The sequence below is a fragment of the Azolla caroliniana genome, unplaced genomic scaffold (assembly GCF_043228905.1).
Source record: "Azolla caroliniana isolate FFs.n. ecotype wild unplaced genomic scaffold, voAzoCaro1.0.p SCAF_8, whole genome shotgun sequence".
Taxonomy (NCBI): domain Eukaryota; kingdom Viridiplantae; phylum Streptophyta; class Polypodiopsida; order Salviniales; family Salviniaceae; genus Azolla; species Azolla caroliniana.
In genome coordinates this window covers 5,370,638-5,398,048 of record NW_028230443.1, presented here as the reverse complement: position 1 = coordinate 5,398,048, position 27,411 = coordinate 5,370,638, and the positions used below count along the sequence as shown (strand labels likewise).

Sequence of the window (27,411 nt, the reverse complement as noted above, 5' to 3'; positions counted from 1 at the left end):
ATGTTGCTATGTACTCAGCCTCTATGGTAAACAAGGTCATGCACTCTTGAAGCTTCAACCTCCATGAAATGGTGCCGCCTCCATAGGTGAAAAGATAGCCTGATGTCGACTTCTGATTATCCGTATTTCTGGCATAGTCGAAGTCGGTATAGCCTTTGACTTCGGTTGGATTGGACGTTCCGAAAGTTAGTTGTGCCTCCTTGGTTCCTCTAAGATACCTAAAGATGTGCTTGACAGCCTCCTAATTCTTCTGTATTGGGTTCACCATGTACAAGCTTACGACCTCTACAGCATAGGAAAGGTCGGTGTACATGATACTTCCTATGGCCGATGTGTAGGGTATCTTTCCATTGAGCTCTCTCTCCTCATCTATCAAGGGATAGTCTCTATTCGATAGTCTGATCGACGTCAGTTGCGGAGTCGATGTTGGCTTCACATCCTCCATGTTGAAGAGCTTCAACCCCTTACAAATGTAGTCATATTGGGAGAGTCAGAGAGTCTTTGTCGAGGCTTGTGTCAGGCTTGTTCGAGTTCCTTCATCGCAAATTTTTCTTGAAGGCTCCGCTTTAGTTCTTCGATATCTACAATGACCATGTCATCAACGTATAAGATCAGATGGATCTAGGACATCGGCCAATTACCGAAAATATATACATGGGTCAAAGTCAAACCGGCAGTAGCCGAGCTACCGAATATAGGTATCGAATTTCTGATACCACATCCTTGGCGCTTGTTTTAAGCCATAAAGGCTTTTCTTCAGTCAAAATACGAGGTGAATTTTCTCCCCTGTCGCCATCAAGCCTGCAGGTCGAGACATATAGATGTCTTCTTCCAAGTCTCCGTGTAGGAATGCGGTCTTGATGTCCAGTTGCTCAAGCTCTAGGTCTTCTGTCACCACGACTCCGAGTAGGAGTCGAAGGGTGGTCATCTTGACTACTAGAGAGAATATCTCATTGTAGTTGACTCCATGTTCTTGTTTGAATCCCTTGTTGATGAGCCAAGCTTTATATTTGGGCTTCACCGAATAGGATTCATATTTGTATCTGAAGACCCATTTGCAGGACAACGACTTCCTTCCAACTGATAATTCGACCAGATTGCATGTTTGATTCTGATGAATTGAGTCCATGTTTGATTCTGGTGAATCAAGTCCATCTCGGATTTCATGGCTTGTAGCCATGTGTTGGCGTCCGTTGCGACTACAACTTCCTCGTAGGATCTTGGTTTGTCTACATCTGTGTAATTGACGTAGTCGAGGCCCGGTTGATAGTTCACTCTCTTGGCCTTCTGACTCGTCCAGAATCTGTTGGGTCCTGTGATCTTTGGTTCGCATCCTTTGGTCATCTTTGTGAGCTGATCGGCATTTCTTGAGCTCCTTAAATAGGATTTCGTCAATGTTGAATCATCCTCCCTTTCTTCGGGATCGATTGACCAAGTGGTTGGTGCCTTGGTCGGTTCAGTTCAAGTTTTCTGTACTTTGGCCTATTTTGGCAAGTTGATCAATTCAACTCTGTCCTTTTCAACTCTTGTCAATCATTTAATCGAATCGATTTCGACTAGTCAACCTCTTGCCGATTCGGATTCGGCAAGGGGGATATTGACTCAGTCGATTTCGATTGTTTGTGTTGAGGTATAAATCGTTGATGGACAAGAAAGATCGATTGAAATATACAAACAACAGAAAATAGAAAATAGTACACAATATTTACGTGGAAACCCTAAATAGGGGAAAACCACGGGCAACCAATTTTTCACTATGAACAAAGGTATAGGAAGGATAAAAACAAATTACAAATCTCTGCAAATCAGAGAATACCCACTTAGGGTTTTGGCTAGTTCCATTAAACTGTCGTTCTCTCGCACACTCTCGCCTCTCTTCCTACTCTCAATGCTACACACATTGTTCTGCTCTCTGCCACAGAAGCTCTATGCTCATCATAACAATAAATTTTCCCATGCTATTACTATTTATAGGAGAGATATGTTATTATTATATATGTACATATAATAATAAGTATTTGGCCCGACTTATCGGCCTTATCTTCGACGGTCCAGTAGCCCCGACTTGTTGGCCTTGTCTTCGACTTGGAGCATCCATCCAATGTAGGTGACTATCATAGTCGACTCTATCTCCTTCAAACTAGTCGACCAACCTGTCGACTCGTTGGTCTATCTAATCAAACATCCTGTATTTGGCTTGTCGATTCGACTGCCGACTTCTTCCTTGACTTCAATTGTTGACTTCTCCCATATGTGTTAGGAACAATACTAAGACAGAGAAGTATTGTCAAGAACAGTACTAAGATAGAGAAGGAATTAGCTCTAAAAGATGAGGATTAGTACTAGGGAGGTGTAGAACTCTCGAGACTTGAAGGAAAGAGTGAGTGAGTGAGAGAGAGAGAGAATGATGGTAACAAAATATATATATTATGTGAAGAGAATATATTGTAGTAGCTAGGAGGCTTAACACTGGCGTTGAACCGATTTGGTTCGAAATAATGCCTTGTGCCTCCTTTTATAATGTTCTCAGGAGTACTCCTGAAGTTTCTAGAATGTTCCAGAGAAAACTGGAATATACATCTATTTTCTATAGTAAAACTTAAATGAAAATAATGTTCTTCGTATTACAATATATAGTCTAATGGTTAAGACCTCGACCAATGTAACATAAGGGAATTGGTTCGAATCTTGCCATGACAGTATCCCCCCTTTAAAACAACGAGTGTTACGAGTCATTTTGGATTGAGGACCCGGTTTATCTGGATATTGATGATGGAAGTCTTCAAGAAGTGCACGAGCATTGGTCACATTCTCTATTGGTTCCCAAGGACACTTGCTAGGACTATATCCTAGCAAATCGACTAAATAATAGAGCTTGTTGCGAACAATCTTGGAATCGAGGATGGCAACAACCTCGTACTCAAGTCCATCTTCAAGTTCGATCAGGGGTGGAGGTGGTTTAATACGACCTAGGATGGTGCTATCCAGATAGGGTTCTCGGAGAGAACTATGAAACACCAGATGTATCCATAGTTGCAAAGGTAGATCGAGACAAAAAGCCAATACGGAAATACGGAAAGGACCTAGTCGCCGATAATCCAACTCCTCGCATGGGCGAGTAATCTTGATGTGTCGTCATAGTAGCCATACCTGATCTCCAATGTTAAAACTGGATGGATGCCGATGACAATCCGCATAAACCTTGCGTGTTTGTTGAGCTTGTTGTAGATGAGTAGATAAATCCTCTTGTATCTTGCATAGCCGCTCCAAACGATCCTCTATGCAAGGATTTGTGGGTAATTTTGGGGTTTCAAATACACACCACCCGGGGTGACAACCCGTGTAAGCAGAAAATGGTGTAACCTTTGTCAATGAGTGGACAGAGTTATTATACGCAAATTCGGGGAAGTGGAGAATATCCGCCCAACAGCAAAGATACTGCTCCAACGTTTGATTTGTTCATTCTGCTTGGCCGTTTGTTTGCGGGTGGTAGCCGGAGGAGAGGTTACAAGTGACCTTGAGCATTTTGAAGAGGTGCTTCTAGAATTTCGAGACGAATTAGGGTCCATGGTCGCTAATGATACTATCGGGGAGGCCATGATGATGACATACCTCACGCATGACAGTTTCAACAGTTTATTCACTGGAGATTTCCTTAGTACATGGCAGGAAATGGGCCATCTTCGTATATCGATCTACTACTGTCAAGATTGCATCGAATCCCGTAGAAACTGGAAGATCTGTGATGAAATCTAGAGCAATGGCTTGCCACGGCTTTCTTGGAATTGGTAATGGTTCTAATAAACCATATGGATGATGCCTTGGCATTTTTTCTCTACAAAACACGTATCACAAAATCTTCGACAAATCGTCGCATATGGGGCCACCAGAATGATCGTTGTACTAAATCTAATGTTTTAGTACTACCAAAATGCCCAGCTGTGTATGTTTCATGATAGTTTTGGACTACTCGAAGGCGACAAGAACATACAAGAGTTTCTTAAACAATAGTAATCCATCATGACATTCGAATTGTCGATAGTCCGTACCTGGTTGTTGCGACTGTGAACAAGATACTTAAGAGGGATCAATTTGTGCGAGAATGGCTTGGGCGAAAGAATCTATCTTCAAGTCCTCCCATATGGTATCGATAACATGGGAATCTAATGGCATATTGAAGACCTGCGTTGCTTGCAGTCGTGCCGGTCCCAGGATTACTTGTTTTTGGTTATCGAAAGTTGGCTCGCCGAGACACAATGCTAGATACGAGCGTCGTGATAATGCATCTGCCTTCCCTTGTTACTTTCCTGGACGATATATAATTTTGAAGTCAAAACGAATGAGGAATTGGGCCCACCGAGCTTGACGTAGATTTAACACACAAGCATTCTGAAAATAGGCATGGTTTTTGTGATCACTGAATACAGTGACTTGATGCGAAGATCCCTCTAGAAAACGCCTCCATTGCATAAAAGAGTCCACTATTGCCAATAGCTCCTTATCATGAATTTCATAGCTGATTTCGACAGCGTCAAACTTGCGTGAGTGGAAACCCACAAGATGTAGCTTTTCATCATCGCCTTGTTGTGACAGAATGCTACCTAAGGCGAAATCCGACGCGGTTGCCTCAATGATGAATGGTTTTCCCGGATCAGCATGAACTAGAATAGGAACTCGTGTAAATGCCTTCTTAAGACTCTCAAAAGCCATGTCCACTTCATCAGACCAAACGAACGATTGTCCCTTTCTGGTAAGCTCTGTGAGAGGCAGAACAAGCTTTGAGTAATCCTGTATAAACTTGCGGTAGAAATTGGCAAGGCCTAAAAAGCATTGCACATCTCGCAACGAATGTGGAGTCTATCATTCTACCACCGTTTTGACCTTATCTAGATCCATGGAGATGCCTTCTGAGGAGATGACATAGCCCAGAAATTCCACGTGGTTGCACTCGAAGCTACATTTTTCTAGTTCTGCATAAAGACCATGTTCTCGAAACCGTTTTAGTACTAACAATACATTAGAATCATGCTCTTCTTGGGTCTTTGAATAAACCAGTAGATCATCCAAATAGATGATCAAACAAACATCCAAGAGATCTCGGAATATATCATTTGCCATGTGTTGCAAGACTGTTGGTGCATTAGTGAGACCGAATGGCATGACCATATACTCGAAGTGCCCATATCTGGTGCGGAATGTTGTCTTCCATTCATCTCCTGGTCGGATCCGTACGAGGTTATATGCTCCTCGTAAGTCGATCTTTGTGAAGAACCTTGCACCATTGATCCGTTCTAAAAGACTTGAGATAAGGGGAAGTGCATACCTATTCCTGATGGTGACCTTATTCAAGCTACGATAGTCTACGACGAGACGAAGTAATCCATCCTTTTTCTTGACGAAGAAAATGGGTGCGCCAACTGGAGATTTCGAATGTCGAATGAAACCGTTTGCCAAATTCTCCTCTATATAGGCTTGAAGGACTTCTAGCTCGGTTAGTGACAAATTGTAGATCGGTCCCCATGGTGGCTCTTTTCCCGGTTGTAAATCGATGGGGCAATCATACGGTCAGTGGTGAGGAAAAATATTGTCTTGTACCTTATCGAACACATCGGCACACTGACGATACTTCTCTGGAAGTTGAACTGTGGATTCCTCTTTAGTAGTGTTGGAAGGTTTTACTGATACCGTGAAGACAAACATTGCTTCCTTGGGTCCTTCCTCACGCAATTGATGTAGCAAAATGGATGCAATCTTATGAGTATATCCTCGGATTTGCCGATACCGGATTTCTCTTGTTCTCCAATCTATGTCTGGGTTATGTAATTCAAACCACGGTAACCCCAAGACAATTGGATGATCTGGACTACTAATTATATTAAATGATACTACACACACCAAGTTATCTAGGACAACTTGAATCGGCTCTAACTCCTCTACGATTTTTTCGGAAGCAATGGGACGACCATCAATAACTACTACAGATGTTGGGTAATAAAGTTTTCTTAGGGATATCTGATGAGCTTTGGCAAAATTCCTATCCATGAAGCAAGAGTTGGCTCCGGAATCTAAGAGTGCTAAGACATGTATTGGAGGAGTACTTTTAGTACTAACCATTACTTGAGCTAAGAACACATTGCTAACTTGCTTAGAGGAAATGGAACCACTAATGGGTTGCACAAATCTAGGGTTGTCCAACCAAACACTCCAATTTTGGCTGGACTTAATCGTTTAACTCTTCTTCTAGTTGACTAAGGATTTCAAATTTGTTTGAAAGGCTTGGGCTATTAGGACTATCGGACACACCTAGAGAAATAGACTCAGGTTTAGTACTATTAGTACTAGCGGTTATTTGATTTACCTGCCTTCTTGGCCGATGGGGATAGTTCACTGCAATATGCCCCGGTCCACCGCAATTAAGACATAATCGATTTGCCCGATGTCGCTGCTTTTCTTCTTCCGATAGTGGTCCGTGACGACGTGTGGTGTCGATTTCCATTGGATTCGGAGTATTTGTTGGAGACATATTAAATGACTCCCTTGGGAAAGGCTTTGCTATAACTGAAGCGTAGGTGGGCTCCGATCTTGCCCTCAGCATTTGAAACTAACGTCCCGAACATTGTTCGAAGAGGCGGTTATCGCATCGTACTGTGCGACTAATTGTTTTTGTCAATGACTTTGGTTCTTCGGGGAAGGTCAAGAGTAAATCCTTGACATCGTTACGTAGGCCATAACAAAATTGCTCCATTAATGCTTGGTCATCCTAGGGGATATCAAAGGCGAGTAGACGGAAATCTACGGCGTATGCGGAGGTTGGACGACCACCTTGACGTAATCGTCGGATTTTGTAATTGATGTCCTTGTGCTATTAGTATCTCCAAAACAGGCTTTAAACTCACTTATAAACTCTTCAAAAAACATTAGTAATGGAGATTCCTTTTCTAACAACGGAGTGAACAGTGCCAAAGTTGAGCCACTTAACAACGTGCCTACTAGACCCACTCGTGATGCATCGGTGGGATATCGGGAAGGGTGCATTTGAATGACTAAGCTTACCTGATTAAGGAATCCTCTAAACTATGATCGCGTTCCATCGAATTTCATATGAAGGCCGATCTTGGGTTCTTTATGAATCCCTTGCGTACTTGGTCCTTGTTGTTGCAACGTTACAATGGTCGCTTCGAGTTGTTGCACGCGTTGTCATAGTGTGAATCACACACTACGTGAAATGTGTAAAATACTATATCCGATTTAAAGTACGTATAATAAATAAAATAAAATATTAAAAATATTTATTACATGCATAGGGCAGGATTCAAACCCTATTCCTCCACGTTGACAAACCCCAACCTTACCATTGTATTAACTTATCCTAAGTGTTTTAAATATAGATTTAATACGTATAAGACCTTTATTAAGAGGTAAGTCATGCATTTTTTTAGAATGCGTGAATACTTTATTTATAAGAAAAAAATGTACACCAATGAAAAATGACTCGTGCACATCTAACGGGCATGAACACTCTAGAAAAAGCATGAAGTTATGCTTAGCCTCTTCCATCCTTATATAAGGAGGAGAGAAAGATGTATGGGGGTTGTTGATTATTTTACAAGGATTTTGATCAATCTAATATATTCGTGGGATTCACGATTTTTTTCCATCTATTTCTCTCTTACATTCTAAGTATCAATTAATAAACTATACTTATGGGATTCACGAGTTTCATATCTTCCTTCAAATATTTCTCTTTCTTGCAATCCATTCATAAGGAGCCTTATCTCATATTCTTCTTTCTCCTAGTCCAAAACCTCAGTGGTTCCCACCCAACTCACGCAATGATCCGGAGCCGAAAGGCACGACATCGTAACACTAGTTCCTCATGTTGATGTTGCGCCTGTTGCTTCTCTAAGGAGATTTGTTGAAGCTCCCCCAACAGTCGTTGATTTTCTTGTTCCAATGCGAGAAACTTCTCTTTCAAGCATTACAACTCTGAGAAAACAGATTGATATTCTTGAGCGCTAACAGTGGCCATAGTATGAGAGAAAAGAGGAATAAGAGATTAGTATGAAGGGAGGGAGAAGTAAGAAGATAAAAGGAAGAGAAGGATGGAGACTAGAAATCAGTTCAAACTGTCAAGAACAATACTAAGACAGAGAAGGAATTAGCACTAAAAGATGAGGATTAGTACAAAGGGAGGTGTAGAACTCTCGAGAGAAGGAATGAGTGAGTGAGTGAGTGAGTGAGTGTGTGTGTGTGTGTGTGTGAGAGAGAGAGAGAGAGAATGATGATAACAAAAGATATATATTATGTGAAGAGAATATACAGTAGTAGCTAGGAGGCTTAAGACTGGCGTTGAACCGATTTGGTTCAAAATAATGCCTTGTGCCTCCTTTTATAGTGTTCTCAGGAGTACTCCTGAAGTTTTTAGAATGTTCCAGAGAAATCTGGAATATACATCTATTTTCTATAGTAAAACTTAAATGAAAATAATATCCTTCATATTACAATATATATTCTAATGTTTAAGAGCTCGACCCATAGGTCATCACATAACCTGATGTGGATTGAGAGACACCACTAGGTTCTCCCAACTATCCGGTCGAGTACGTAGAAGTAACAAGGCCTGCATAGCATTGTTGTTAAAAAGCGCGTATTTTATAGATAGAGTATGTTTTAGAATGCCCACACGTATTCTAAACGTATTCAACCTTTTGGAACTGTCATTTGTTTAAGCCTAAATTTGTAAATAATTTAAAATTTAATTTTCTAGGGATTTTTTTGTAGAGAAAAAGAAAATAATTATGTAAATATTGAAATAGAGATAACCATTTATCCATGGGCAATAAAGATAATTGGTATTTACGATATAGTATTCCAATTCCAAATATCTTTGCATTCAACATCAGTGTTGTTCAAGTATTCAATGTATTCAACGTATTCAACGTATTTAACAACTTATTCAACGTATTCAAAACATATTCAAAAGGTATTCAAAATGTACTCAAAACGTACTCAATGTATTTTACCTTTAAATATGTATTCTAAGAACTTATAAAAAAAAATTAGAATACTTATAAAATACATAGCATACGTATTGTACGCGTACGATATGCTATGTATGTTAGAACCATGCTGCATAGCATCATCTAATGGAAACTTTGCTGCCACAAGTTGATTCACCAAACCCATGAAGGTGTTGATGTGTACTACAATGCTTTCTCCACCTTTGTACTTCAGTCTCACAATCTTTCTCATCAAAGAAGTTTTGTTGAAGGCATTTTCCCTCTCATACAACCCTGACAGTTTATGCCACATTTCGTAGGCATTTGTGTCGTTAGCAACATGTTGTAGGATGCTCACGTCTACACACTGTCTGTCGGTGGCCACCACCTTCCTATTTAGGAGTTTCCATTCAAACTCTAATACCCCTATGGGTATTTCACTTCTGTATATGGGCCAAGTGCATTCGAATGATCGATCTAGCTATTTTCTCCATAAATCGTCATTCTTCTACACACATTGAAGTCGGCTTGTTGTTATGCCGAATGGCTTCAATCTGTCATCGGATGATGTGGACATCCTGCATCATTTCCTTCTAGAGGGCGAAGTTCTTCCTGTTGAACTTCCGCATTTCCACACTCGTGTCGGACTGTCACCATTCTTTTACTAGAAGTAGGTGTTGTTGACCTTGTCATTTTTTCTCTGCTAGATGATTTCTCTTCTTAGCTTTTCTACTATTCGTTGTCACAGGACAACAAGGTCACTTTAATACCACTTGTTTTAGGTAAAATGTAGAAGGAGATGTGAGGACCTACAAGGTAAGATGTGTACAATAAACAACAAAGATATGCAACAAAAAAGTGTTAACTCTTCAGGCCGGACAATGGCCTAACATCGCTTCTTCTTGGCTAACCGAGGGAGGCTGCAGTGACCTTTCCGGCTCTAGCGGGATGGGACTTGCCGGTGTTGCCGGTGGTGCTGGGGCTTCTGTTTCCGGTGCCATCTACACCGGTTCCGGTTCCTTCCTTGGTGTAGGAGTCTCAGTATGGGGAGCCGGTGTTGCCTCTGTCTGAGGGTCCGAACGTTTCCCGGCTGTCTCAACGGTCCTTGCCGACGACCGTCGCTGGAGGTGCTCCGTAGGCTCCTCCTCTATTTCCTCCTCCTGAGCTCCGGCATTGAGTTTTGCCGCCAAGGGGTTCACTTCTCAATTCACCGATCGGCGGAGTGTGACCTTTACAGGCCGTGCCGGTGGTTCCTCCTACGCCTCCGTTGGGCGCTTCCGGCTTCCGCTTCCTGCTGCCGCCTGTTCTGCATCCACCGCCTTTCCCTTACTGGCCTTAGAGGCCAACAGCTGTTGCCGTTTGGAAGCCGTCCTTGGGGTGCCGTCTGGCACTCTTCCTCGCTTCTTGGGCTGGACGGTCTGAACAGGTGGCACCAGCAAGGTGAGCCACTGCGTTACGGCATGCCATATCCTTCGTCCGTCTCGGCCTTCTTTGCCGTCTTTGCCTCTGACGATCTCGATCGCCGCACACAACCTGTCGGCAATCAATACCGGCCAATCCACCTTGATCCCTTCATATGTGGCGATGATCATCCCTGCCCGGTTCTGCGGCATGACAGGGGGTCTAGGGTATACGTGGCCGTATTCATGGAGCACACGAGCAATTTCGCGGAACAACATATCTCCGCCGCCCTGTGTTCGGTAGCCCTTGCTGGCTAGAGAGTACTCACCAAAATACCTGATGAGTTGCTCCGGGGTTGGATTGTCGATCGTAAGTATGCCTCCCTCCGGAAGGCCTGTTAACGCTCGAATCGCCTCTGCCGTTATGACCTCTGTATCGATTTCCTTGATCACTTTGTCGGCTTCTTTGTGTGGCGGTACTTCCATCATCATCAAGAAGCCCTCGAGCCCGTGTTTCTTCAGCCATGTCTTGGCGGCTTCCGACAGCGTTTGCGGGTCCATTTCTGTGTCGGGGTCGGACTGCGGTGGCGAGGATGGATGGTGATGAGAGCGGGGTTGAGAAAGAGAGAGTTCAGAAGGCGGGGGTTCTCTGTGCACAGGTTCTCGTCTGATGATCTTGCAGCGTTTCGGTGCTTCTGTGCTCCTGGGTTCGCGAAAATACAGGGTCTTTACGCGCAATGGTTTTTGTCTGTGCATTCTGGCGCCTTTTTCGAGTTTGTGCATGTCGCGTACTTAAAATAGTATTATGTCCTCTAGTGGCGCTTTAAATGCCCACTACGTACCTTTTCGCTCCACGCTCTTTCATCCATTCATTCCTCACTTTTGCATGATTGTTTTTTTTTTTTTTTTTCAGTTATTATTATTATTAGTGTGACGTCACATGTCCATTGGTCCTCCCGAACCCTTACCGGCCTCATTCTCTCCGATTCCCGGCTTGCCGTCTCTGCCGTCTTGGTGGTTGCCGTCGGTCCTTTGCTCAAACGGGTTCTTAGGCATCGGTCCTCTATATGCCTTTAACCGGAATCCATTCACCCATTTGCCCAGCACTTCGCCGGCAAGTGTCCCCAACTGGTAGGACCCATTATACTCCCGTGTTAGCCAATATGGTCCGGTCCATCTAAACCTTGGTTTACCCGGCATCTTGCCCATCCGGGTTTGGAATACAAACACTGGTTTGCGGATTGCGAACATTTTTTCATTACCTTTCCTATGCCGGTCGACGAATGCTTTCCGTCGCCGTTGCTCCAATTCTAAATGTAGGATGCTGGCCAACCGTTGTTCCTCCAGCTCACACAGCGTTGTCAGCCTTATTGTCTCCGACTCCTTCTCGTTCAGCCGTTCTCGTAGCTGGATCTGTAAGCTAGGTACTTGAAATTCTACCGGCATGACCGCCTCGAGTCCGAACGCCAACCGGAACGGTGTTGTTCGAATGCTCGTTTTGTATGCCGTCCGGTATGCCCAAAGCGCGCTATGTAGCTTTGTGTCCCAATCCGTTCGGTTCTCGTTGACGATCTTCCGAAGGATGTTCTGGAGCGTCTTGTTTGTTGATTCCGCTAATCCGTTCGCCTGTGGATAGTAAGGTGTGCTTCGTTTGTGGACCACGGCATAGAAGGTCGTTAGGCTTTCCACTACTTGTCCGAGAAAGTGCCCCCCTTGGTCACTTATCAATTCAATGGGGCATCCGTAACGGCACCAGATGTACTCATATAGAAACTTTGCCATTGACGCAGCGGTGTTATCCCGTAAAGCTTTGGCCTCCACCCATTTCGTGCAGTAATCCGTAGCAACGATAACGTACCGATTACCCGTTCTCATTGTCGGTGGCTTGAACGGTCCTACAAAGTCCAGCCCCCACTTTTGGAATTGCTCGAGTGGTAGTACCGGTTGGTGTGGCATACGAGCCTACTCCGTTGGCTAGCCCATTCTCTGGCATAGGTCACATTCTTTTGCGTACCGTACCGCATCTCTTAATGTCGTTGGCCACCATAGGCCACTTTGCCATATTTTTCTGGCCGTCGCATCTCCGGCATAGTGACCTCCGGCAACTCCGCAGTGGACTTCCCTCAGTATCAGTTCCTTTTCATCGCTGCGCACCGCCCGTCTCCATATGCCGTCAGCACCCTTGTGGTACAGTGTGTCTTGCAGTAGGCAGAAATGTCGGCTTTGTACCGCCAGGCGTTTCCGTTCGTCCCGGTTCAGCTCTTCCGGAGGTAGTCCTGTGCTCAGAAACTAGTGCATATTTGTGAGCCACTTGTCTTCCTGGGCCACTGTCTCATCTGCTGCCGTCTCCGTAGTGACTCGAAACAGTTCTGCATCCGGAAACTCATCCGGTACTCCGTCACCCGTTTCTCCGGACTCCAATCGGCTTAAGTAATCCGCTACGGCATGTTGTATACCAGGTCGGTGGAATATTTCAAACTCGAACTCCTGTAACAATAAGGTCCACCGGGCCAATTTGCCGGTGAGTGACGCCTTGGACACCAGGTAAAGGAGTGTCGAATGATCTACATGGAAGGAAAACTTCCTTCCCAATAAATAGTGCCGAAACTTTGTCACACTGTAGATCATTCCTAGAGCTTCCCGTTCCGTAGTAGAGTAGTTCCGTTCTGCTTGGGATAGCTTCCGGCTGGCATAGTACACTGGCCGGTACCACTTTGGTTCCGTAAGCTGCATCAGTACGCTTCCGATTGCGATGTCAGAGGCGTCCACGAACACGTGAAATTCCTTACTCCAATCTGGAGGTTGTACTACCGGTGCTTGTGACAATAGTACCTTGAGGGCCTTATACGCCCTATCCTCAGTATCGGTCCACTGGAATGGTGTTCAATGTACAGCGGCATGCAACGGTGTAGCCAGGTCGGCCAAGTATCGGAGCATCCGGCTGTGCCACCGAATCTGGCCTAAGAACCGGCTTAATGCCTTTGCCGTTGCCGGCGCCGGTGCTTCTAATATGGCTTTCACTTTGTCCGGGTCGACTGCAATACCTTCCTGGCTCATGATATGTCCTAACAAAGTTCCACTAGATACGCCAAATACACACTTTGCCGGATTCAAGCTTAGCCGGTATGCTCTACACTTTTCTAGACAAAGACGGAGGTGCTGAAAATGGTCCTCCTTCCGACTATAGACGGCGAAATCGTCAAGGAAAACCTGCATAAAAGCCGGTATATATTCACCAAAGATTTCCATGATGATTCTTTGAAACGTTGCCGGTGCCGTTTTGAGTCCGAACATCATCACCACGGCCACAAACACCCCCCATTCGGTGACGAATGCCGTTTTCTCCTGGTCGTCGGGGTGCATCCGGATCTTATTATACCCGCTGAATCCGTCTAGGAAGCTATAGACCTCGTGGCCGGCGACGGCATCCAACACTCCATCTGTGAGCGGAAGTGGAAACGTATCCGTTACCGTAGCCACATTGAGTTTCCGGTAGTCCATGCAAACTCGAATTTTCCCGTTCTTCTTCGGTACGACTACGATCGGGCTCAGCCATGTCGCTTTCTTTACCGAACGGATAAAGCCAACTCTTAGCAGTTTGTCGATTTCTTCCTTGACCTTGACAGCATAATTGGGATTCATCCGGTACCGTCTTTGTGCCACTGGTTTTGCGTCCTTGCTCAAGTGCTGGTATAACTGAGGGTCGAGTCCTCGCATATCTTCGTATGACCAGGCGAACACATCCCGGAATTCCGTGAGAAGTGTTATCATTGTCGTTTTGTCTTCGGACTTCATTTCCTTGGCGATGTGCACCGGTTTTGCTTCGTCCGTGGTGCCTAAATTCACCTCTTCTAGCTGCGATGCTTTTACGCGCTGTGAAACGGCCATTTCCCGTTCCAACGCTTCCTGCGCTTGCCGTAACTCCCGGATTGCGTCTTTATCTGGTTCTGCTTCCGCCTCTTCCGGTTGAGGTAAGTACGGTGCCACGGCTTCGGCAATGTCTATTTCGAAGAGGGGTATGATCTTCGGGTTTTCCTGCAGGTATTGAGCTTCTTCTTCGTCCGCTAACCCTTCGAGCATGTTGACGCATTCCGCATACAACGATGTACATTCCTTGCCAGTGCTCGTCCTTGGTTGTGTTGGTACCCGTACCTTGGCTTTTCCTCGCCGGAAGGTAATTATATTTTTTCGCCAATTCTGTTTGATATGTGTCGTTTTCAACCATGGCCGCCCCAGCAATAGCGAGTATGCGCCTTGTGCCTGTAATTGTAGCACTACGGCCGAGATGTGAAATGTATGCCCGCCGACGGTGACTTCTAATTTCCGTATTAATCCTGTCGGCCGTACTGAGGTTGTATCGGCCATCTGCAACCAGAATGGACACGGCTCCCACTCGTGGATTCCTAGGTCATCACATGTCCAGAGGCTTATTACATTTACCCCAGAGCCTCCGTCTATAACTGTGCCGGGGAGTTCTTTCCCTTTTACAATGGCAGTGATTACCGGACTGCTGGTGTCTACCACTGTTGGTCCCTCCTCTGGATTCAAGAAGAGTACCGGTGCCGGTGATGGTTCTCCTGCCGTCATGGCCGTCTTCAGTCCTTCCGTGAATCTAGGCACGAGTTGTAGGAGTCTTCCTAGTGGTAACGTAATCTGGCATTCTTGCAACGCCTGCCATGTCTCGTTCTCGGTGTGACTACCGCCGGCAAGCCCTGCGGTGTTCTCCTTTTGCTGTTGTAAGTCTGTGACATTCTGCTCGCTTGCTTTCTTTACCCATTCCGTTGCTTGTTTGCGGATGGTCTCCTGTGTCTCCCGTTCTTTGGCCATGCCCTTCGACCTTGTGGTCACCTGCTGCAGGTCTGCCACCTCAGGGACTACCATATTTACCGCCGGTCGTTTTTCATAGCTCTTCACCGGGCATTGGTTACTATAGTGGCCTTCCTGTCGGCAGTAGTAGCAGTAGGTCTTCCGGGTATTGCTAGATTCGGCATTGTCTATTGTACCCGGGGCAGGTCCTACGGTACGCGCGGGGTTTTGTACCGGTTGGCTACTTGGAGCTCCTTGTTCCGGATCCCGGGGGTAGCCGCCTTTTTTAAAATGCCGTTTTTTGTTATAGCTTTTCTTATTACGGTACTCTTGACGGGGTTGTCCGTTATATCTGCCGTATTCCTCCCGTTGCTGACGATACCCAGGGGAGTGCTCCCGGTCATACTGTTCGTATCGTCTATTGTAATCCTGGTACCGATCATGCCGATCATAGTTCTCTCGCCGATCACCGTACCGGACATCATTTTCCCGTCGCTCTCCATACCGGACATCCTGTGCCGGTCGGTCACGGTCCATTCGCCGCCAGCGTTCGTCTTCTTCATCCCGGCTGCTGCGTGGCTCAATTTGTCGGACGGGCGGTGCTTGCCGAGTCAACAGATTATACTCGCACCTATCCGTTGTATGGCTCTTGGATTGACAGATTACACATTGTGTCCTCATAGTGCATTCTAGAGCCGAGTGTCCGGAATTCAAGCAGGTTGTGCACTGTATTGCTTGCCGAAACCGGAGGTCTTCATCGGACGGTAACGCCCGTTGAAGTGCGCCCAGTGTGAGCCAGGAGCCCGAAGAGTTAACACAGTTTTTGGCGACCCAACACAATGGCCTAACACAAGGTGTCTACGGGAGACACTTCACCAAAGGGTGTTACGGCAACCGGATTAGACTTAAACGCTTAATCCGACTTAATCAAGTTACTTATTAGGATCGTCTTCATAACACGCGTAAGATATAACAATTAAGACAGAACGGCAATTACACAGAGATATAACAACGCTTACGCTTTCATTAATTAACCGCTAACTATTACATTGTATCTGGGCCTTTAAATAGGTTTCCGGTCTGTATTACAAAACGGTGCCATCCGCACCTGTTCGGGATCGGTCCGGATCCGGAACGGCATACCGATTCCGGTCCGTCCGTCCACACTCATAGCTTAATTACAACCACATTCCTTCTACTTAATTAGCTCTCCGTTTCCCACTCTGGACTCCTTTGCCGGCCGGTAACAAAAAGAAGAAGGAAGGTAGGAGATAGACACAAATTATGCTTCAATGGAAGTTCTCTCTTATTCTCTTCTCTCTAACTCTTTTTACTCCAAGACCTCTTTACAATGTTAGGTTGAGCTTAAATAAAGCCCTAACTAGATAATGTGTTCACTAAGGATACAAAGTAGAAGGAGTCGGCCTTTTATGCCAACACGGCCGAATCGGCCTTTGACTCTCTACCAACCTTCATCCGATTCAGCTCTCTGTTGATCCAGCATCCGATTTGGCTCTTTGACTCATCTCATCCGGAGGGACCAGTTTTCCCAACAATAAATAGGTGTCTACTCATTCATCAAAACCCATTCGGTTTAACACCAATCTTCAACCCCTTAACATATTCTTTGTAACCCTTGTTCTCTGGTAATATAAATTCCTTTCTATTACCAACCTTCTCTATCTCTCTCTCTACCTTCTATCTTCATCTTTTTCTATTTTCTCTCTCTCCTGCTCACAACAAAGGATCCTTGAGGTAGGAAAAGAGGCAATGAGGAATCATATAACAATAATGATCAATAGCTTATGTTTCATTTATTGTAAATATTATTAGTTTTCCCTCACAAACTTATTGTAATTTAGTGTTGCCTTTTGACGGCCGTTTTGACCGTTTTTGGCAAATTTAACCGTATATGAAGGTTAATTTGAAAATGAAACCGTCAATCTTGAAAACGTAAAAATGAAGGTTTAAAATTTGTTAATATCATCAAATTTTTAACAATTATACAAGTGTCATTACAATTTGTAATGACACTTGTATAATAATTAAAAATTTATTCAATCATTTGTCTCAATTTTTTACATGTTAAATTTTTCATGCAGTTACACCTTACCCAACATGGTTTGTCATCAACGTGAGTAAAGAGAGTGGGCGAGGATGAGACCAAGAAGACAATGACATAATGAGGGATGGCTAGACCAATAGAGAGAGAAAGAGAGTACAAAAGCATGGGAGAGAGAATGAGAGGGATGTCTTTATTTATAGGCTAGAAAATAGTCATTTTAAGGGGTCGCAAAACGTATCACAAAATGCAGTGTATAGCGACAAGCCAATAGCAACATTCTTTATAACGACTTTTGGAATCGCTAATGCCCATTTCTATTGTAGTGTTTCTCAACAGGGATTGATTCTTGTGACCAACAATCACGATGTTTGTTGAAGCCAAACTAAATTCACTACAACAAAACGGGGCATTAGCACGCCCTTTGATTTGCTAAGAGGTGTCACAAATCGATGCTTATAGTGTGTCTGTTAAAAATTGGTGACATTTGAAGATTGAAATACGTCGTTAAATCATGAGGTTTCCAAATGCTTCAGTATGTGACATAATAGTCGGCAACGGTTCGGTTTGAACCAAACGAACCGCAAAACTATGGCTTAAACGTTTAAACGGTTCGGTTCAAGTTTAGGTTTTTTTAAACAGTTCAGTTCCATTTCAATAGTTAGAAACCAAGCCTTATTCTCACATTTTAGGAAAATCTTTAAAATCTTTAAAATTTTGAAATTTTGAAATTTAAATTAATGAAATATTTTAAATTAATAAAATTTAAATTTTGAATTTTGATCTAAGTTGAAAACCGAAACCAACCACGAAACCGCGGTTTTAACGGTTGAATGGTTTGGATCTTTTAAAACTATTCGGATTAATGATTTCGTGGTTCGATTCGATTCGATTTCGTGGTTCAAGTTTCGAAAAATTTAAACGGTTCGGTTTTGACAATCTCAAACTAAACCAAATCGTTACCGATTGTTAATGTGATAGGTAATATGTGGGGGGGAAGTGAGAATAAAATAGAGAGAGAGAGAGAGAGAGAGAGAGAGAGAGATTAACTAATACCAAATTTGGCCCATGAGCAATTTATTAAAGTAATGGGATATGTACCCAATTATCTAAAATAAAAAAGGGAAAAGTACCAGGATACCCCTGGAAGTTTGTCTATTTACCAGAATGCCCCTGGAAATTCCAAATTTACCAAACTACCCCTATGTCCACAAAAATACACTTTATAAAGTAATTATACACTCAAATCTACAAGCCATATTTACCAAAATACCCTTAAACCTAAACTTATTTACTTAAGTGATTCTTTGGGTAGTCTTTCTTTTCTTTCTTGTTCATCATCAATTCTCTTCATCAGTTAGTCTCTCTCTCTCTCTCTCTCTCTTTTTATCATAATTACCTTACCCTAGTGGTAAGTTGTTAGCACTACAAGCACTACGTTGTGGGTTCGAAACCCAACTTCCTCACCTCTCTCTTATATACTTCTTATATATCTCTTAATTTACTAGATGCCACTGTGGAATGTAAGGGTTGAACCCATGACCACCTGGTCTCCATTGGGCAACCTTACCAACTTAGCTACATCCATCTGGGCCTATGTGTGTGTGTGTGTGTGTGTGTGTGTGTGTGTGTGTTTATATGTGGTCATTTCTCTATTATTAGGTTTGCTCTTTCTTCTTTTATTATTCAATCCCCTTTTCCTACTAATTTCTCTTTTTCTTGTATCCTTCAAAGATTTCTTCTTCTTCTTCTTCTTCTATTTGTCTATCTCTCATTTCGATGGTTGATGTCTCTCATAGAATGACTTTGGTGGAGGGAAGGCAGTTTGACTCTTTGAAGGAGCTTCAACAAGCTGTGAGAGATGATGCAATTGGCTCTCATGTTGAGTTAAGAGTGATCAAGTCGGATAAAACAAGGTTCACATGAATTTTGTACTCATATGCTTTTACACTCACTTGACTTTTAATCTTAATTTTGTGCTCACATGACTTTTGCTATATTAACTTCTAGATGTCAATGGAGGTTGTGTGCATCTTGTATTGAAGGACATCCAACATGCCAAATCAAGAAGAATAGGGAAGAACACTTGGGGAACAAAGAAGTAAGATCAAAATGGTTGGTTGAAACAACATTGGAGAAGTTTAAATATCATCTTACATACACACCAAAGGAACTAATTGGTGATGTGCGTCGTGAAAAAGGCGTCACTATCTCTTACAAGGTAGCGTGGAAACCAAAAGAAAATGCACATGCTCAAATCCATGGGGATCATGTATTTGCATATCAAAATCTTCGAAATTATTGTCAAAACATTTTAGAAGCTAATCCTGGTAGTGGCACATGTTCAAGAAACAATTGAAGGTTGCTTTCTTTGCATATTCATCGCTTACAATGCAAGCATAAATAGTTTCATGCATTGTAGACCAACAATTGGTCTAGATGGAACTCATTTGAAAGGAAAATATCTAGGAGTCCTTCTCACGGCTACTACCATTGATGCACAAGGTGCTTTGTTTCCGGTTGCATTTGGTGTAGTAATAGCAGAGAATGATGATAATTGGTGTTGGTTTCTTCAAAGTTTGAAGGATGTTCTTCGACACACAGATCCAATAACGTTTATTTCAGATAGACAAAAGGGTTTAGTGGATGGTGTCATGTTGGTGTTTGGCAATGATACATCACATGGATATTGCATGTGCCATCTATCAGACAATTTCAGAAAAGCTTTTAAAAGCACTCAACTATTGGGGATGTTGTGGAAAGCTGCAAATGCAACTAATACTCAAGACTTTGATGTTATCATTGGAGAAATACGCACTTTAAATAGTAATGCAGTTGAATGGCTAATGAGCACCACCGACCCCTCACATTGGGCTACATGTAAGTTTTCAGGGAAAAGGTTTGGACACTTGACATCTAACATTGTCGAGTCCCTAAATGCAGGCTTATTAGAGGCTAACGTTATGCCTATTCTAGGGATGATGGAATTGATGCACCAAAAGATAATGTCATGGTTTTATCAAAGGAGGGTTAATAGAGAAACTTCTAAAGCACATATTGGATTGGTTAATGGAGAGATAACTCATGATGCATTGGTTGGATATGCAGAGAAATTCATTAGAGAATCCATACAACAAGGAAAACTATACCGTATTTTGCCATCTACTAATGATGTTTTTCATATCCATACTTTGAAACATGTTAGGATTGTTTATGTGGATAAGAAGATATGTACTTGTGGACAATGGCAGTGTTACGGGCATGACTATATAATATCCCGTGGTGAGAATTTACCGTAGTATTCTATACACGTGGATAAGTGTGAGGGGGAGGATTACTTTTAAATCCTCGGGATTGAGACAACCCATTAGGCCAAGTGTGAACATGGCTGGGGGCCTGGGGTATCGCTATAAATAGAGGCCTAGCTACCCTCATTGATCATCTTGTTGACTACGTCGAGACTCTGTCTTGTGGTGGATCAATTCTTGTAGCGAGCGCGCCAGCACCAGGTACGACTCGACGCCACGGCGGTGGTATGGGACGCCGATCAAGGCTGGAGTCTGTCTCGATCTCTTCGCTCGGGGGTGGTCGGGTGGATCGGCACCCTTCTTTCTCTCTCTCCTTTCTTTCTATCTATCTAGATCTATCCTTATCTAATGCTTACTTTAGTACATGTCTCTAATAGGCAAGATATGGGGTTACCTTGTGCACATGCAACGGTTGCTATTTTGTTTCAAAAAGAAAGAGTTCAATCTTTTGCACACAAGGCATATTTGTTGCAATCATATTGTGATACTTACAAGGAGCCAATATTTCCTGTTGTTGTTATGCATGATAATATTGTTGGAGGCATGTTACCACTAGCCACACAAAGACCTCTTGGACGTCCAAAAACCAAATGTATACGCACAATAGAAGAAGGCACAAAGAAGAAAGAACATCGTTGTGGAAGGTGTAGTGGGAAAGGACACATTGCTCGCAGTTGTAGGGCCCCAAGTTAGTGACGATTGTGCATTATTCGATAATTATTTTTGGTTTGCGAGTATTTTTGAATTTGATGAAATTGAGGAGATTTAATTGTGATTGCATTTTGCTAACAAAATTTAGTGTAAAATCATGAAATTTGGTTTAAGATGCATTTTAATAGCAAAGTGTTATGTGAGATTTCGTTTAAATGACATTTTGGTAGCAGAGTTTTTCGTGAGATTTGGTTTAACATTTTGGCCGCAAATTGTTTGCGAATCCGCAAATTCATGGAAATTGGCTTCAAAATGGCATCCCAATGGTAAAATTCGGTGTGTGATCAAATGTTTTGGTTTTAAGATTACATTTTGGTCACTTCAATCACAAATTTTGGTTTTATGGGATTAAGCCACTATAACTCGGTGTAAATTTATAGAATTGGATTTTAAGGCGACCTTTCAATTGAAATTTTTGATATATAATATAATTTCGATAATTTAGTTTGATTTATCATGTATTTTGAAAAATAAAAGTGGTATAAATTGGTCAAAATAGGTATATAGTGGCATTATGGTAAATAAGTTTAGGCTTAAGGGTATTTTGGTAAATAGGGCTTGTAGATTTAAGTGTATAATTACTTTATAATGTGTATTTTTTTGGACATAGGGGTAGTTTGGTAAATTTGGAACTTCTAGGGGCATTCTGGTAAATAGACAAACTTCCAGGGGTATCCTGGTACTTTTCCCAATAAAAAATTAAATACATATAAATAAAAGTATAGATTGACACATGCGTGATATTCACAATATTTGAGAATAAAAAATGGCCCCAAAAATTTATAAAACCATTTGTTTTCCAAAATTAATTAATTAATTCACTAAAAAAAGAATAATCACTCATTAATAGATTATAAAATATAATTTGTGTCAATTGTCCTTTTTAGTGTCAAATAAAAAATGGGGGATTTTATGAACCTTTATTCTATTTTATTGATTTATGATTTCTTTTTTTATTTATTTCTTAAAAAACAAATATTTTTACATTTATTATAGAAATATAATTAGTTTCAAGTCCCCCTTTTAATGTTAAATAAAAAATATCCACAAAATTTGGGAGAGTAAAAAGTGGGGAAAAAACTTAAGCTTTTTTTTTTAATAAAATAAATACTTTTTTTACATCTATTATAAAAATATTATTAGTATTAAGACTCTAAGTCCCCATTTTATTGACAAGTTCCCTTTTTTTATCTAGGAGACTAAAAAGGAGGGAGTTTATGAACTCTCCTTTTTTTTTACGAATATTTGTTTATGGACTCATATTTGTATTCCTATACATTCGTGGGGAAGCCCCACAAATGCGAATATGTCAATCTATGGCTAAAACTATAGTTTCATTTCATCCACTAAATGATATGTATCTTTAAGATTTGCTCCACATAATAAATTATATGTATCTTTAAGGTTTGTACCCCATAATAAATTATATATATCTTAAGGTTTGCCCACTAAATATTAGCTAAAACACTAAAAAATCACAAATGTAAAACTTTATAGATCATTTACAAAGAGATTTTCCCCTTTCAGATTGGTGTAACCATTAGTGTTCTAGCTCTAGAGCTAACTTTATTGTGTTCCCCTTCTCTTAGTTTCGTACATGGTCCTAGGTGTTAATGCCAATGTTTGTATGACATGTACTTAACAATGATGGTATATATACGTGTGGTTTCCAATACTACAATAAATACATATGGCTAACTTTACTCTGTTCTTCTTGTTTTGGTCTCACCTTGGTCCTTGGTAGCAATGCCAATGTTTATACAACAAGTACTTAACAATGATGTTAAATATACATATAGTTCCCAACACTAGATTGAATGCATATGACATGCAGGTCATCATGATTTTAAGGGTTGCATCAATAAGTATTTACCGTGTACGGGTCGAGATACAATATGAGAAGAAGTTGGATTTTTTTGAAACTTTGCTTAGAATTCCTCATGAAACAAGGCATTGACAAATGTTGAATTCTCTTAGTTTTTGTTGCCATTAATTTATTTATCCAGCAAAAGTGTTACTCTATCAAACAACACAATGGTGAAGGATCTAGGTATTGGAATATTGGAATTACCAAAGTTTACTAGATGATAATGTGTTTATGAACACTCTTTGCACCCACTACTTTATTACCTTTCTACATATTAAGGTTATACTTGTCATTACACTTCTTCATTAGCATCATCATCATGGTTAGACAAATGACCAAATCTCATATCTAATAGATATGGATATTAATGGTCAACATCAAATGGATCTAAAGATTCATGAGTCTCTATAACTCTCCAGATTGTTTATGTTAATTGTCGAAGAATGAGTGTGGAATATATTCTAGTTATCTTAAATATAGACATATTCCACAGAGCAACCAACATGCGAGATCACTTTCATTATATATCATCTTCCTCATTAGTTCTTCATTATTGTATGCATTATTATTATTGTAGACATCATTATCAATGTTACAGTTTGTCGCAACGCACATATTTTTAGGATGTAACCCAACACATAATTTCTTGTTTTAACTTCACATATAAGAACTACATTTATTAGTCCAAATTAGAGCAATGGGATGAACGAGTTTTGATTTGGTTACATTCTTGTACCATCCAATCATATTTTTTAGTAGGTCACATAAGTTCAGTTTGTTTGACTCAACATAAAACTCATTGTTTAAACTTCACATCAAGATAGTTTTAGATATGGCACATAAAAACAGCAATGCCCAAGAGGTTGCATTCAAACGGATGAAACAATAGGTTCTTCTTAATTGAATAAGGCCATCCCAAGGAAGGATGCCTTGAGCTAGTTATGAGTTATCACATGAAAAGCTCTTCTTCAATTTAAGCAAATGCATGCCCTTTACAAAATCTATTTGTGTGGCTCAAATAATCAATAACCTAAGTTGTAGAGATGTAGTTGTAGTCCCTGGGTCACTAAGTTGGGAAATCAAGGAACTCATAAATATGTAACCATATCACACAAATGTCCTTTTTAAAGCGCCTTGTTTTTTACATCATTGAGATTCAAATGTGTCTCATAATCATTTAACTAAAGCATAGTAAAAACCATATGTACCATACGTGAATTCGCATTCGCGAATGTTTCAATCATTCACGTGAGAAAAACACCCTCAAAGAATGATAAATACCATACTTTTGGATTAACTATTTATAATGAGGTAAAAAAGCCAAAAAAATGGAAATAAAACAAAAAAAACATTAAAAAATGGGGAAAAAAATTTAAAAACATTCGCATTCGTTTTCCAACGTAGGATAACGAATGTTATGCTAGACGAACACGAATTTTACGTACTATGAACTACAGTATATATGAAAATTATTTATCCATGAGAAATTTGTCCATGTTTTCAGAATGAAGGAAACGTAGGGACTTCATAACAATTCAAAGGTACTTTGGTAACATTCCCGTATTATGTATTGTGGTTAAATACAAATTGATATACTAAATCAACTATTGTTCTAAATGGCAAATTAATAATCACATATGTACCTAGCTTAATGATAAAGAAATCTTTATTCAGGAAAAAAAATTGGCAATTATTATGACAATATATATTGATGCATTATGATCAACCCAACCAATTCCATGATATATAAACATCTTTAACAAAACCTTTATGAGGTCTTGATAACATTTTTTGGGTTGTGATAACACCATGCAAATTGTTGAGAATTTGCAAGGAATAAGATTATACGGGATAACATAGTAATGTAGTTCAAATATTTCATTGAATATAGTTATACTTATGAAACATAGCAATGTAGATAAATTGTACATTTCAATAGTATGATTATTAGAGTTGTGGACATATAGTTCTTTATAGTGACGTCACGGAGATATACTAAAGTAGTTCACATAGATATTCAACATAAATACATAAAACCAGTATATATTAGTGGGGTTATATGGTGAGGAGTAACACTTCTGGTTATAACTTATGAGATTGATTACCGAAATAAACAGATTTAATTATGATTATTAAATATGTGTCCACCACAAGCACAATGCCATGTTTGAGGATAATAATCTGGAGGGGGTGAGAAGTTAAAATTAACAAGGGACTTGTGTATAGGTACCAATACAGCTCTACATGGTCGACATCCTCCACATGATCTCCTTTCACACTTGGGTGGTGTCGATCCAATCATCTTTCTCTACACGTCCATTTCTTAGATTAAGTCTTAAGTATATCCTTCATTTAGTTTACTTTGATTTCAAATTATAATCAATTGGAAAATTTCCATATTAAATTGGTCTAGTTAGGTCTAGTTAGCATCTTTTGTAAAACAAGAATTTTTTTACGAATTCCAAAGGGACTATATGACTGAAGTACTACAACATGTAGAAAAGGGTACCATATAAATAAGGTTTTGCATGTTGAGTTGGATATCATGGAAACCAAGTATTTACACATCAAAGGGTACTCGACAGCATGAGCAGGATACCCAAGAAAAATTCTTAGAAAGTTAGGAGCATGAGCCACATTATGCATGAATGTCACTACACCAATCCAATAAGATGGTTAATAAATATAGTTTATTCGTCCAAAATCATTAATCGACATCCGCAAATGACATAAAGTCTAGCATTAGTAATGTTATGGATGTGCATATTAATCTTGAGATCATTAATGATATTTGTGAATTAATGTCAATTATTAGTGAGATACTACTTACTAACACCAGTAAAAGTCAAAAGTCGAGCTATTGTTTTAAATCACGACCCTCTCTCCTAAAATCACAAATTGACTTGTGGTTTTAATTTACAAGTCTCTTATCTCTCTCGATAATCACAAATTGAACTATGGTTTAAAATTAATCTCTATCTCCAAGGTCTAAAATCACAAATTAAGTTGTGGTTTCAAATTATAAAACTATCTAGAATCACTCATCGAGTTGCAATTTTAAAATCACAAATTGAGTTGTGGTTTTAAATCACAACTTTGTATATCTTGCTCTAGAATCACAATCGAGTCTGCATTTTCGATAGTGATTTTGGGGGCACTATCACATATAGGTATATTAATTACTGAGTGTGTGAGCGTGAGACTATATTTAAACCACCTTAATTATTCTTTAAACTTGGGTATCAATCTAATATTATCACTAATCTAATTTAACTGTATCTTACTCGAGTCATATTCCACCAATGATGCATCATATCTCGATGATGGTGTGAATCTGTTAAAAAAGTTAAGTCCAATTTTGTAAAATGAATTACAAATGTTAATGTTTATTATTCTCTTCAACATAATTATTAATAACTAATCAATTAGCCAAAAAACCATGAAAAACATCCACACATTTTACTAACTAAAACTAAATCACAAACTTTTATGGTTTTTTTAATTAGATACAATATTTTGTTATTAATCAAGCATTGTTTATTGAAACTAAGGTTAACTGAATTTAGGGATCTTATTATAAAACTTAAGTCGATATATGGGGGAACCTATCAAATACCAAGTCTAATTAGAAATCTTTACAAATTAAGTGATTGAATCCAATGACAAATAAAGGCTTATTGAAAGAACTAACCTTAAATTAGGGAATCCTTAATTTTTTATTATAATAGGTCTTAAATAGTAATATGATCATTTACCTGATGAGGAAAGTTTAGGCCATTTCACAATATTCCTTAACATCAGCATTGAAGCATTTATGGGAATGGATTTGGAAGGTGAAATAATGATATAATGATGCAAGAGAATTATATTGATACAAAAGAGTATAAGTAGCTTCATTCTACAATCCAATTGAGAGTATTAATACTAGTAAGTATTTAATACAACATTATGCATATATATATATATTGTGTGTGTGTTTGTGCACAAAATGATTGAAAAAATCAATCAAAGAAAGAAGCAAACCTTAGCCCACTATAGGCTAAGGTCTACTACATATAGATGAGCTCAATTCTCTATTGGAAAGAGATTTGTCAATTATGTTGCCTCTAATCATCTATAGTCCTCTCAACATGGGTTGTCAGACAATATGAGATCAATTTCTTGATTTCGGACCTACGTAATGTCAGTCTTGCCGGTACTTCGGAGGACACTCGCATATGGCTTCTTCCAATAATATTTGTCTTTCAAACCTTGGACT

The 27,411-nt window shown here is 40.5% G+C and overlaps 1 protein-coding gene and 1 pseudogene across 1 annotated transcript; one reads left to right on the top strand and one right to left on the bottom strand.

Moving 5' to 3' along the window:
• Positions 1–21,268, top strand: part of LOC147860890 (uncharacterized) — a 73,264-nt pseudogene extending 51,996 nt beyond the window's left edge.
• A 3,986-nt stretch (positions 21,269–25,254) lies between these two features.
• Positions 25,255–27,183, bottom strand: LOC147860889 (uncharacterized). Its single transcript, XM_087323210.1, has 3 exons — positions 26,909–27,183; positions 26,438–26,487; positions 25,255–25,461 (listed from the first exon to the last, which is right to left on the bottom strand). The coding sequence occupies exons 1-3, from the start codon at positions 27,048–27,050 to the stop codon at positions 25,273–25,275; spliced, it is 381 nt and encodes a 126-aa protein (XP_087179336.1). The 5' UTR covers positions 27,051–27,183; the 3' UTR covers positions 25,255–25,272.
• Positions 27,184–27,411: the final 228 nt, after the last annotated feature.

Coding starts and splice junctions, on each gene's coding strand:
- LOC147860889 (XM_087323210.1), bottom strand. CDS start 27,050: ATGAAGCTACTTATACTCTTTTGTATCAATATAATTCTCTTGCATCAT. Junction 26,488..26,908: donor GCCTAAACTTTCCTCATCAG/GTAAATGATCAT, acceptor CTTTTTTAACAG/ATTCACACCATCATCGAGAT. Junction 25,462..26,437: donor ATTGGTGGAATATGACTCGA/GTAAGATACAGT, acceptor ATGGACGTGTAG/AGAAAGATGATTGGATCGAC.